The 12,184-nt window shown below is 45.2% G+C and overlaps 1 protein-coding gene across 4 annotated transcripts; it reads right to left on the minus strand.

Annotated features, from left to right (window-relative positions):
* Nucleotides 1-3,726: 3,726 nt before the first annotated feature.
* On the minus strand, nt 3,727-10,309 carry LOC129328799 (gastrula zinc finger protein XlCGF8.2DB-like). Of its 4 annotated transcripts, none has more exons than XM_054978080.1 (6): nt 10,288-10,309; nt 8,740-9,909; nt 8,402-8,528; nt 7,725-7,847; nt 5,900-6,721; nt 3,727-4,017 (listed from the first exon to the last, which is right to left on the minus strand). In XM_054978080.1, exons 2-6 carry the CDS (start codon nt 8,773-8,775, stop codon nt 3,956-3,958), a joined length of 1,170 nt encoding a protein of 389 aa, XP_054834055.1. In that variant the 5' UTR covers nt 8,776-9,909; nt 10,288-10,309; the 3' UTR covers nt 3,727-3,955. The 4 variants fall into 4 exon arrangements, with proteins under 4 accessions (XP_054834055.1, XP_054834056.1, XP_054834057.1 ...); XM_054978081.1 differs by having other exon boundaries at nt 8,740-8,834; nt 10,288-10,308; XM_054978082.1 differs by lacking the exon at nt 10,288-10,309 and having other exon boundaries at nt 8,740-8,834; nt 9,750-10,274.
* Between the last annotated feature and the right edge of the window lie 1,875 nt (nt 10,310-12,184).

The following is a 12,184-nucleotide window of genomic DNA, read 5'->3' on the forward strand; positions in this document are numbered from 1 at the left end:
CTATAGCATTTCTATCCTGCCCCAATTTATCCCTCCCTATCCCAATTTATCCTCACAACCCTACAAAGCAGGTTAAAATGGAGAGAGTGTGGCTGTCTGAAGGCCACCTAGTAAGAACTATGCCAGGTTAGGAACTTAAATTCAGATCCTTACCAAGTACTGTAATAACCACTACTATAGTGGTGCTTCACCCAACTCTCTCCCTGTAGTGCGAGTCCAGGTTATCACTGAGAAGCAGAAGTGGTTGCTGGGGCCCATCAGGATTCTCAAAATGTATGGAACAGTGGCTCTTCTGTCTCCACCCATGGGTGACATTAATGGCAGAATGGAAGAGCTTAAGTAGGACCATGGTGGCCTGGGCCACAGGAAGGACAGGTGCCTCTGCTTTGCCCTGGGCAGGGACACGGCTTTAGCCATTTGGAAATGTGAAGGAAAATATTTAACAAGGCCCCATTCCTTTGGGTCTCTAGAGGTTGGAAACCACCATGGCCATCCCAAGTTTTTGCTTTGTGACATCATCCCCTTACTTTGGGGGGGTGGGGGGGAGATTCAAAATCAAACTAAGGAGTAGCCACGGGCACCAGCTGATCTGAGTCTCTCTCTTGCTTGGCAGGATTTGCACATACAGTATTCTGCACCTGTGTTGCTGTTTGGTGGCTCTGCCTACTGCCTCACCGCCACCTTTGCTCTTACAAGCTAGGGCAAGGAAGATCAATGGCATATTTTACAATCTTGAGCTATTACACTCAAGGGATGGCAAACTGACCTGCTGCCCCTCCCCATTACCACACTCTAGATAGCAAGGCTGACTAGGTGCTGTGCATTTACAATGATCAGACTTAATAGCATTCAAAAAAATAATGAAGTTTGTTAAACAGTACACCTGCATCAGGCTGAGCAAGGATACAAAGAAAAGGTGGAAAACGCATTCCTGTCACCCTATGCTTATCCTAAATTGTATTTAATTAGGATAGGGTAGTATTTCTTGAAGTATTTTAAAGTTCAGTGTTACCTTAGTTCTTAAAAGTTGGGACTTCTTCCCTTCATCCCTCGCCACATGGGGTGTCCCTATGCAGATGTTGCATGGCTGGTGCCTCCCTAATTAGAAGCTGTAAGAAAAGAGGCTTTTTTCCCTAGAAAGGTATAATCTCCCCTTTCAGCATCTGTTTTCCTCCTCCCCGCATTGTTCGGATCTTCCTGCCTCAAGAGGAAGACTACACAGCCACTTGGCTGCCCAGGACATTCTAGGTGTGACATTCTGGAAAGGTGTAAGGTGGCAAACCGTTTTCCTCTGGCCCACCATTTGTATAACTAGCAGGGCTTTTTTTCAGCAGGAACGCGGTGGAACGGAGTTCCGGCACCTCTTGAAAATGGTCACATGGCCAGTGGCCCCGCCCCCTGATCTCCGGACAGAAGGGAGTTTAGATTGCCGTCCGTGATTTAAACTTTAAAAACTCCCCTTGTTCCAGCTAACCCAAAGTGACGTCATTGTGCGGTCCTGAGTTCCACCACTGAGTTCCGCCACCTCTTTTCCCAGAAAAAAAAGCCCTGACTAGGAGCTTAAGTGCTCTGTGCTTGGGCAATGGGTGCATCATTGCTGGCACTTGTCCTCTCTGTGAGTTACAGATTTGCAGACGGGGTCTTGCGACAATAACAGTGGTTGAATTGTTGGGGTGGAGGGCATTTCTCCACAGCTTTCAAGCCAGAGGAGAGAATGTGCACACACATCTGCTCCTCTTTCCTCCCTGCCATCCGACTGCATCTGCCACAAGCCTTTTGAGCAGGTTTCTGGCTTAATCAGGGCTTTGGCCTTGAAGGTGCCAGCACGGCTACCTCCATCTCATTGGTCTGATTGACTACAGAACCTGCCCCTCTTGCAGTGGATCCAGGTTGTTCCAGCTCAATGTGAAAATCAGGAAAACACGTGTAATTACATCAATGGCAGCAGTCCTTATAACCCAGCCTTTTTCCAGTTACTGAGTCTTGATTTAATGCAATTCATAACCTGGAAGCTTGTTTTGTCCCCTGGTCTTGCAAACCAACATGATTTAAAAATCTATTTATACTTTTCCTCTACTTCTCTCAGAACAATCTTGTACTATTTTTAATGACGTCAAGTCATTAAACGACCCCTTAGGGTTTTCAAGGCAAGAGACAAACAGAGGAGGTTTTCCACATTGCCTGCTTCTGCGTAGTAACCCTGGTCTTCCTTGGTGGCCTCCCATTCAAATACTAATCAGGGCTGACCCTGCTGAGCTTCCAACATCTGGCAAGAGTAGACTAAACAGGTCAGGACTGTCTTCTGTTTCCTACCAGGTATTAACACGAGAGTTAGGCATACTGGTTTGACACCGCAAATAGTTTAAGCAAGGTGGTGATCGTGCATCCCATAATAATCAAATGCTCCTTGCATTAAACAGTACTCGTTTGCTATGTAATGTTTCCAGTTCTTTGTGGGAAGAAACAGCTGGAGGCAGCATGAACTAGATTTGTGTATGATTTTTTTAGACACTATTAGCACAGTCTAAGACCTACAATATATAATGGCGTTCAAAAAGAACAGTCATAGGCTCTGGTCTCTCAAAACGTTTGCCTTTAATCGAAGAAATCTTCCAAAAGCTCTCTGTGATTCTTCCTGTGGGCTGTCCAGCTTCAGAGTGTCACACACAGGAGGTCCCAGATGCAGCCCCAGGAAGCAGGCCTGAGAAAAGGCCATCTTGGGCAGCTGCTGTCAGTACAGAGCTTGACACATCTATGGTCTGACCTCCTAGAGGACCCCTCGATTTCCTCATAAATCTACTGCCTCCTTGACAAGCTGTTGTATTTTTTGCACAGAACAATCAAGCCCTGCAGGGCTGTGCTCAGCAGCAGATGCCTCAAACACATACAGCTACTATTTGCTTTTCAGTTTCACCGCCTTTGCAAAGAATCTTCACTGGCTCACCTATAAAAGAGCTTGCAGCTAAGAGGATCGTTAATTTCAAGATGCGTGTATGTCCAGTAATGGCACTGTAGGTCATGTTCAGTGGTCTCTGCAATACATGTAAGCTTCTGCAGATAGCAGCTCCCTGGGGCCATTTGGGTCAGGAGGCGTGAGGAAGCTTTAACCCCGTGATCCTGCTCTGAAGCAGGTTCCCACGTAGCTGAAAATTCAATCTGAACACACAACTCCCAGATCATACCTGGTCTGATAGTACCTGGAAACAGCGTAACTAAGCCCTTAGCCCTTAATAAAGTGAGACTTCACTTTAAATAGACATGTAGGCTTCTATTCTTATGCAAACCTACTTTGTATGTCAATATGGCGTGGAAACCCTTTCAGGGCCATGTTCCCGCTTGTAATTTCTGGAAGGAAGAACCATTTGGTTCAGACAACTGATATGGCCAGCCAGAGCAAGGCAGGTGTGGACGGTAACTCTTCCATTCCTAACATGCTTGGTTCCTGAACTTTATTTTTCAAATGTTGCCAGTGCAGTATGGCAATGAATCCTAAGGAAGAACATTCCACAATACAATGATTATGCCATGCTAGCTTTCTGCCTACATAGATGTTATTAACACAGAGGAGTAATCAAACAAATAGTAAAGAGTCCAGTAGCATCTTTAAGACTAAACAGCCTTATTGTAGCATAAGCTTTCGAGAACCACAGCTCTCTTCATCAGATGCATGCAAGATGAAGAGAGATGTGGTTCTCAAAAGCTTATGCTACAATAAAGTTGGTTGGTCTTAAAGATGCTACTGGACTCTTTACTATTTTACAACTACACAGGCCAAGGATGTGAAGTATCAGCTGTCTTAAACTGATACTCCTCAACCACAGGCTTTCCAACCATGGAATCACAGAAATATGGCTTTCCCTCAGGAATTTAGACCATCTTGGTTTGAGCCTTTGGCTGCTCCAAAGTCCTTGGGGCTTCTCTGATATATGGTAATCTCAGATCTGTACTGGAACCACTACCACTCCATAAGGCAGTGCTGTTTTCCCTCTTCCTTGTTTTCTCCCATCATCCCATCACCTGCAGGGATTACAAATAAACAAAAATCAACCAAATTGGAGACTGATGGATTTGCAGAGAATGAAAGATCAACAGGAAGAATACAGAAGGGAAATGGTGTGATGTGGAGACTACAGTATTTGCGCAAATGGAAAATTATTTTCTTTTGGCCATAAAAAGGAGGCGGGTCATCTTAAATTCACATATAAGTTACCGTTATGTCCAATAATAATTTTTAAAATCTTTGTGTATAATATGGGGGAGGGGTTGTCTTACATTTAGGGTCATCTTCCTTTGGAGTAAATACAGTATGTTATCTGACACCACGAGATCTGGCATTCCATTTCCTTAAAAGTGAAAGAGACTATCTACAATGGGGAGGGGGGGAAGTCACTCATTGTTTTAAGATCTCCATGAAAGAGACAGAAATGTCAGATTTCTCAGGCCTGCACTATGCCTCAATTTGTTGTCAGGTTCTTCTGCATTTTTAGAAAGCTAATTAGCAGCTCCACACTGTTGCTTTAGTAACATTTGATTTATATACTGCCCTTCAGGACAACTTAATGCCCACTCAGAGCGGTTTACAAAACGTGTTGTTATTATCCTCACAATAATCACCCTATGAGGTAGGTGGGACTGAGAGAGCGCCAAGAAGTCATGACTGATCCAAGGTCACCCAGCTGGCTTCAAGCGGAGGAGTGGGGAATCAAACCCGGTTCTCCAGATTAGAATTCTGCCACTCTTAACCACTACACCAAAGCTGGAAAGGATTGCTGGAGAAGAAAGCATTTAACCTTCCTTCCCATACCTCTCTGACCATTTAAATGGCCCCTCCTAAGGTGCAGTAAGCAGGTTCAAGTGCTGTATCCATCTTGCCACTAACCCCTTGGAGCTATCAGTCATTTGGATGCAGTGTCCATCTTGCTATAAAGCAGCTTCACATGTTTATATATGAATATATGAGAAACTGTACGAGCAGGGCTTTTTTTCAGCTGGAACGCAGGGGAACGGAGTTCCGGAATCTCTTGAAAATGGTCACATGGCTGGTGGCCCCGCCCCCTGATCTCCAGATAGAGGGGAGTTTAGAGGGGAGCGGTGCGGAGGGCAATCTAAACTCCCCTCTGCCTGGAGATCAGGGGGTGGGGCCAACAGCCATGTGACCGTTTTCACCGAGGGCAACCCACTGAGTTCCACCACCTCTTTTCCCAGAAAAAAAGCTCTGTGTATGAGGTATGGTTAGAGTATCATAGTAAGATCTGGGAGACCAACGTTCGAATTACTACTTTGCCACGGGAGCTTGCTGGGATAACTTTGGCCAGTCAGATACTCTCAGCCCAAGCTACCTCACAGGATCGTTGTGAAGATAAACTGGAGGAGAGAACAATGCAAGCTGCTTTAGTCCCCAGTGGGGAGGTCGGGTATAAATGAAGTCAAATCCATAAATGAAATCAAACATAATACTTTCTCATAACAACCCCATGAGATAGGCTAGGCTTAGAAGGAGTGTCTAACCCAGCATTACCAGGTTATCTTCATGACTGAGTAGGAATTTGAACACAGACCTCCCTGGTATTACTCCGGCACTCCTCTGCACCATCCTGCTTCTCAAGAGGTGCCACCCTGTGAAAAAGATAAGCATGCGGCAGCCAACTGCCGCTGATGGTTCAGCATAGCTGTTCCAGAGCTCTTCTCAGTTCAATTAATTTTTATTCAGATCAATTAGTTTCATTCACATCCTGCTTTTCTTCCACAATGGAACTGAGGGCAGCTGATGTTCTCAAGAGATCACCCATCTAAGTCCTGACCCAGTCCAGACTTGCTCAGTTTCAGCAAGGTTTTTGCATCATATGTTGCGTGACTCTACTCTGGGACCAGGATATGGTTATAAAGGGAATAATCTTACCCATGTGGCGTCTCTGATGTTTGCACAAGTCCAGTTTCTTTGTAAACTGTTGCATACACTGAGAGCATTGGTAAGGTTTTTTATGATGTGTCCACTTATGTTGAAGGAGGTTCGAACTGCTGGGAAACCTGCCCCCGCACTCGGTGCATTCATAGGGTTTCTCTCCCGTGTGCAATCTCCAGTGTACAATCAGGCTCTCTCTGTGTCTGAACCTTTGTCCGCACTCCAGACACTCGTAAGGTTTCTCACCCGTGTGGATCCGCTGGTGCCGAAGAAGCTTGGCCTTTTCTCGGAACCGCTTCTTACACTGAAGGCACTCAAAGGGTTTCTCTCCAGTGTGGATCAGTCTGTGCCTCTCGAGGTTTCTTTTCTCGCTGAACTGCCTTCCGCATTCTAGGCATGGGAACGGTTTCTCTCCGTTGTGGACCCTGTGGTGCCTAATGAGGTTTGAGAGGGCTAAGAAGCTTCTCCCACAACGGAGGCATTTGTAGGGAGTCTCTCCTGTGTGGGTCCCCAGGTGCCTGACAAGACGTGCTTTTAAAGAAAAAATTCTGCCACACTCAGGACAAGAGAAACGTTGCTCTCCCTTATTGACTTTGGTTTTCCTCGCACTTGGTATACATCCATTGCAAGCAAGCATATCCTGCGTCTCCCACTGCTGCTTTTCCTGCTCCTTCCTCAATCCATATCTTGTCTCACATACTTCAGGCTGCAGAGAAGCAGCTGCTTGGCCCACCCTGTCCCTTTGTCTTGCTGGAAATGGGCTTCCTTGTTGGAGATTCACTTTCTGCTTCATGCTCATTACTCTGTCGGAACCATTTCCTGAGGCAACAATAGAGGAAAAAAGGACAAGGGATTAGTAAACAACAGTTGAGAAGCCAGTAGCAAAGCATTCCTTCAATACTGAAAACTGGTGTGTTAGGGAAAGGGACTGTATGTCACACAATTTACAAAACTGCTACAGGTCCTGTCCAGCCGAAGTGCACTGGGACGTCCTTCGTGAACCTTATTTATTTACTTACTTCATTCATACCCCGCCTTTTCTCCCCATTGGGGAACCAAAGTGGCGTATATCATTCTCCTCTCTTCCATTTTATCCTCAGAACAACCCTGTGAGGTAGGTTAGGCTGAGAGAGAGGGAGTGACTGGCCCACCGAGCTTCCATGGCAGAGTAGGAATTCAAACCTGGGTGTCCCTAAATCCTAGTCCAGCACTCTAACCACTATGCCACACTGGCTCCTCATCTGAGAAATTCTCAGGTATGGGGGGGGGATGCAGTTTGGAACAGGATCCTGGCATGGGGGACAGGGAGCTTAAGACTTGCCCACTGTTTTCCTGACCTGAAACAGTCCTGGGAAGCCACTGTTTCCCAGTGGGCTCCCATCAGTACACAAAAGCTCCTGCAACAGGGCAAATAGCAACTCCACGGAGGTGTTTCAGGATAGGAAAAAAGTGTGTGTGTGGGGGGGGGGGGGGAGCCTAAGTCATCATTCCCTGTACACCACGGTTCCAATTCAAATCAGATTTCTGCATGCCTGAGAATCTAAATTTAAACAGGGAGCTTCCAGTGCACATCTGCTTGACACAACCTGGGGTGGACACAAGCATCGTGCTATATAGTTTGTCCCTTATGCATCTCTCTGACATACTAGTTTGTTGTACATGTAGGACTGTTGGCTTCATGTGAAACCTAATGACTGAACCCTACTTCTATAGCAGAGCCCAAACTCAGGTTTGCTTGTGAAAGCTTGGCTGTACTGAATGTCATTTGGGATTTGTATCAGAAGCCTCCACATCGAGGTGCCGGCCATTCCAGTTTTATTACCTTTCTTAGCTGAGCTTGTGTCTCTCTGGCATTTCCCTTCCTGCAGAACTTGGACATTGGTTGACCACACTTCTTTCCCCTTTTCCAATTGAGAGATCAACCCGGGTTTGGGAAATATAAATCCTGTTCGTGCAGAAACCCAAACACAATCAGACAACAGATGTTACACTTTCAGAATCAACACAGAAACAAAAATCAATGGTAAACAGACATAGAAAAAGACTTCGCACGAGACACTGCAATAGGAATCCTATTAGATCTGATGGCTTGCTAATGAGCACCGGCGGTCAGCTGATGTTTCTAGAGCTATCCGAAGAATGGGGGAGGAAGAGATGTTATCTTGGTTTTTAATTTGGAAATTTTAAAATAATTTTGTAAGCTACCACGAACTATGAGGAAAGGTGAGGTATAAATATTTTAATATAAATAGTAATTTGCTCTGATTTCAAACTTCTCATCCCTGTTGTTTTGACCCCCAAATCCTCTCTTCTCATCAGGTGATCCTTTGTATGAACTGAACCTCTGATTCTTTTATTTTCTTACAATTTTCTGTCTCCTTGCACTGAATTGCTACCATGAAATGTTCAAGGTTTTTCAATGAAAAAATATCCAGAAGTTCACTAGGATTTGGGGGAATACATTTAGTGTTGAACACTCAAAAGAAAAAGGATCCTTACCAAGTGAAATGATAATTTCATAATTTTCCAGCATGACTTCCCTGTAAAAGGCTTTTTGTTTAGGTTGCAGAAGAGCCCATTCGCTCTGTGTGAAATAAACAGCCACTTCTTCAAAAGGTGTCTGCACCTGAAAACATAGCATCATAAACCTGGAAAGACTGTGATATGAAACGCCACCCTATCCAGTATCCCTCTCAAATTAGCTCATATCATCAGGAATTTATGCTACAAACTGAGGGCCCCAGCAATAAAGGAACAAGTACAGTTCTTGTAAATCCATATCACAAATGTTACTGGCTATCTCCTCTGGCACAACAATCCCTAATTCCTCTGCTCACCAGTTCCCATACCCTCATTGGTTCCAGCACCGGCATTTCCTTTTGGCCAGGAGAAAGAGACAATCCAAAATGAGGTCTGGATGACCATCTACTCCCTGTGAAAGCAAACGGCACAATGAGGTGGATTCCAGAAGAACTTTAATCAGTTTAATGACCCTGATCTTTGATGCCACAAAACCAGAAATATATAGTCATTCTAAACTGGCACTGTTTCAGTCTGGGCAGTAGCCTACACTGTGAGAAAGTTCTGCAGGAAGGGAAGTGCCAAAGAAACACTAACTCAGATAAGACAGCTGATAAAACTGGAATGGCCAGCACTTCAACATTGGAGCTTTTAATACAAATCCCAGAGAACAGCTGCCCTGAATAGATCTCTGTAGAGAGAGCATAGAAATGTATTTAATTACTTCATTTATACCCTACCTTTCTCTCCAGTGGGGGGGACCCAAAGCAGCTTACGTAGTTCTCCTCTCCCGTTTTATCCTCACAACCTTCCTGTGAGGCAGCTCTGGCCGAGAGTGCATGAATGGCCCAGAGTAACCCAGCAGTCCTGACTAAAGGGAACCTCCCCATTCAAAAGCAGTACACATCCAAATACCAGTGCGAGGAGGCCACTTCAGGGGAAGGCCTCAGCCTCGATGTCCTTTTCGTTGGTTCTCCAATGTAACCAGTTGGCCATTTTGTGAGACAGGATGCTGAACTAGATGGACCGCAAGTCTGATCTAGCAGAGCAATTTTTTGGTTCTTATTTTTCCACAGCAGAGTTGGGATTTGAACCTGAGTCTCCCAGATCCTAGTCTGGCACTCTAACCACCACCACACTTGCAAATAGGGGCTAGAATAAAAAAGCCTGAGTTTTGCAGTACTGGAAAGTTGTGTGTGTCTCCCTCCACTTAATCCTCCCAGAGCAGAAGACCACTATAGATATTACCCTGGCATCTTCACAGACCTGGAACGGAACTATTTATCTAATCCATTTATTCCCTCAAAGCAGGAAAAAAATGTTCTACCTGGAATTTGTGCAGTAATAGGAAAGTGCTTCTGAGCATGTGCAGAGTCCCTTTATATCCACACAGCTGTAGCCAGTTTCCATACAACTCCTGAACTGGAAAAATAGATCTTCCAGGTGGGCAGCAGTTATGGTTGCTTTACATTTCAAAGTCGGGACCTCTATTAAAAAAATTAACAACTATAATTTCCCAGTCAGTTTTCAAAGATCCCTTAGTCAAAAACCGTATCTGAAGAGGGAATTAGTTCCTCTCTCCTCTCCGTTGTCATTTTTTGGTGGTGGGGGGGGGCGCGTTTAGTAACTGGCTGGCAGGCAGATATTCAACCACTAAACATTCCTGCATAACTGCGGGCGGGAAACAGCACCTGTTGCAGCGCTGTTAAAAGTACCAGAGCCTTGTGAGGAAAGCAAAAGCGGCAGCTGATCTTTCCCCAATACTGCCACCCACAGATCTCGACAGGTCTTCCTGCCGGCCTTTCGCCTTCCCTGATTCACCCACAGATTCCCCCCAAGCTGTCAGAAAAGACCACAGGACTTACAAGCGAGCAGCGCCCCTCTTAGCCGAGCATGCGCAGTCGCTGTAAGATAAGACGAGGCCTCTAGCCTCACCCAGGAATCGGAAACCTCCGCCCTGGTGTTTCCCCGCTGAACCCTCCGCTCCCTGGGCCCGAGAGTAACTCGATGGTTTCGCTGCCCGCTGTGCCAATGAATCTCCGCTTTGGGATAACAGCAGCACCAGTCAGGCCAGATTTCCTGTCTCGGGGGTATGGTTCTCACACGCTTTGGCTGACACATTCTAGAGGAACAGATTCAAAGGAAAATAAAAAAAACGAAACTTGCAGCGCCTTTCATATAAACGGCTTTACCGTGCCATGCATTGGCCTCAGATGCAGAATGGCTTTTCCATCTGCAAAGGAGGGGAGATTTTTGCAGTTTCACAATTTGCTCCCCGCACTGCCCCCTTACTGACCCACGGAAGCACAAATTGAGGCTGCAATGTGTATGTGGAGGGAGGCGGGAAAGTTGCGTTCCTCCTGGCTCCACAGCCATAACAGAAAATGTTCAAAATATCACAAGGACCAAAGAGTACAAGTGTTATTTGAGTCCATTTTATCTAAAACGGAAGAAAGCAAGGCAAAATGCCCGTGGGAAATAGAAAATGTATAATAAAAAGCCGAGTGACTATAACCAAACTGCAGGCAATAAAACGTGTACACCCTAGCAAAGTAGTATAGAACTTTGTCCTGTGAAACTCATACTAAAGATCAGATGTCCAAGGCATGAAGCATAACATAATACTTGGACCAATGGATCTGAAAAAAATATAAAATAGAAACATGCTTATCTCCAGCACCTATCCCACAGCTGCTGAACTCCTAGAGAAAAGAAAGGCTTCTTAGGTATGTCAAATATCCAGGGCTTGGTCTAACCAACAAGGGACCAAAGTCCTCCATCTTATAATCCTTTCAGACTCTTTTCTGAGTAAAAGTTTATCATTATCATTAGCTAGTCTCTGAACGGCCCCAAATCTATAGGATTTATAATGGCTTTCATTCAAGAGGTGTATGTAGAATACATGCAGTTCCCACAGGGAAAATGCTCTTGGTAAAGTTCGTTACTGTGTGTCAATTGACCTCTCAGATTAATTGTTCTGTTAAGAAGAGATAATAGGTCTTTTGTCACACATGGAAATTGTTTCCAAGATGTTCCAGCTTCTATGTATGCTTTTCTCTGACATGGTTAAAAGTCAGGCTGCAAGTAAGCCTTTCTGACTGAATAATACATTTCTTTGGTTAGATGCAAATGCCTTGGAATAAATGGTCTACAGAATTTATTTTATTTTATACCCCACCTTTCTCCCCCCTGGGGACTCAAGGTGGCTTACATAATTCTCTCCACCATTTTATCCCCACAACGCTGTGAGGTAGGTTAGGCTGAGGGTATGTAACTGACCCAAGTGAGCTTCCATAGCAGAGTGGGGATTTGAATGTAGTCTTCCCATATCCTAGTCTTCATAGTGCGATCCTTATGATCCTTGGAGCTTTTCGCGCTCCGCTAGTATGAGCCGGGCCACTTCTTCTGGACCCTTTCAGCTCACCTATACAGTCGTCTTCTGACGTTATATGCTGACTGCATTGCCGAACTCCCGACCTCAAGCGATCCGCCGGCCTCAGCCTCCCGTGCTTAGACTCTGACACTCTAAATACAACACTATGTTGGTTTGTTGTGGACACATGAAATGTCTTTATATTGAATCAGACCAGTGATCAATCAAAATCAGTATTTTTTACTCAGAATTGCAGCTGCTCTGCAGGGTCTCAGACTGAGATCTTTCTTATCACCTATAACTTGATCTTTACTGAAGGTGCCAAAGATTGAATCTGGAACCTTCTACAGGCTCTGCCACTGAGCCTACCGGAGAGCCCATCCCGTAGT

Source organism: Eublepharis macularius, chromosome 4 (assembly GCF_028583425.1).
Source record: "Eublepharis macularius isolate TG4126 chromosome 4, MPM_Emac_v1.0, whole genome shotgun sequence".
Lineage (NCBI taxonomy): Eukaryota > Metazoa > Chordata > Lepidosauria > Squamata > Eublepharidae > Eublepharis > Eublepharis macularius.

Excerpts from the sequence above, each read along its gene's own strand:
- LOC129328799 (XM_054978080.1), bottom strand. The coding sequence starts at position 8,775 with ATGCCGGTGCTGGAACCAATGAGGGTATGGGAACTG. Across the intron at positions 8,529-8,739 it reads CAATGAGGGTATGGGAACTG|GTGCAGACACCTTTTGAAGA; the intron begins GTGAGCAGAGGA and ends CTATGTTTTCAG. Across the intron at positions 4,018-5,899 it reads ACATCAGAGACGCCACATGG|GTGATGGGATGATGGGAGAA; the intron begins GTAAGATTATTC and ends TAATCCCTGCAG.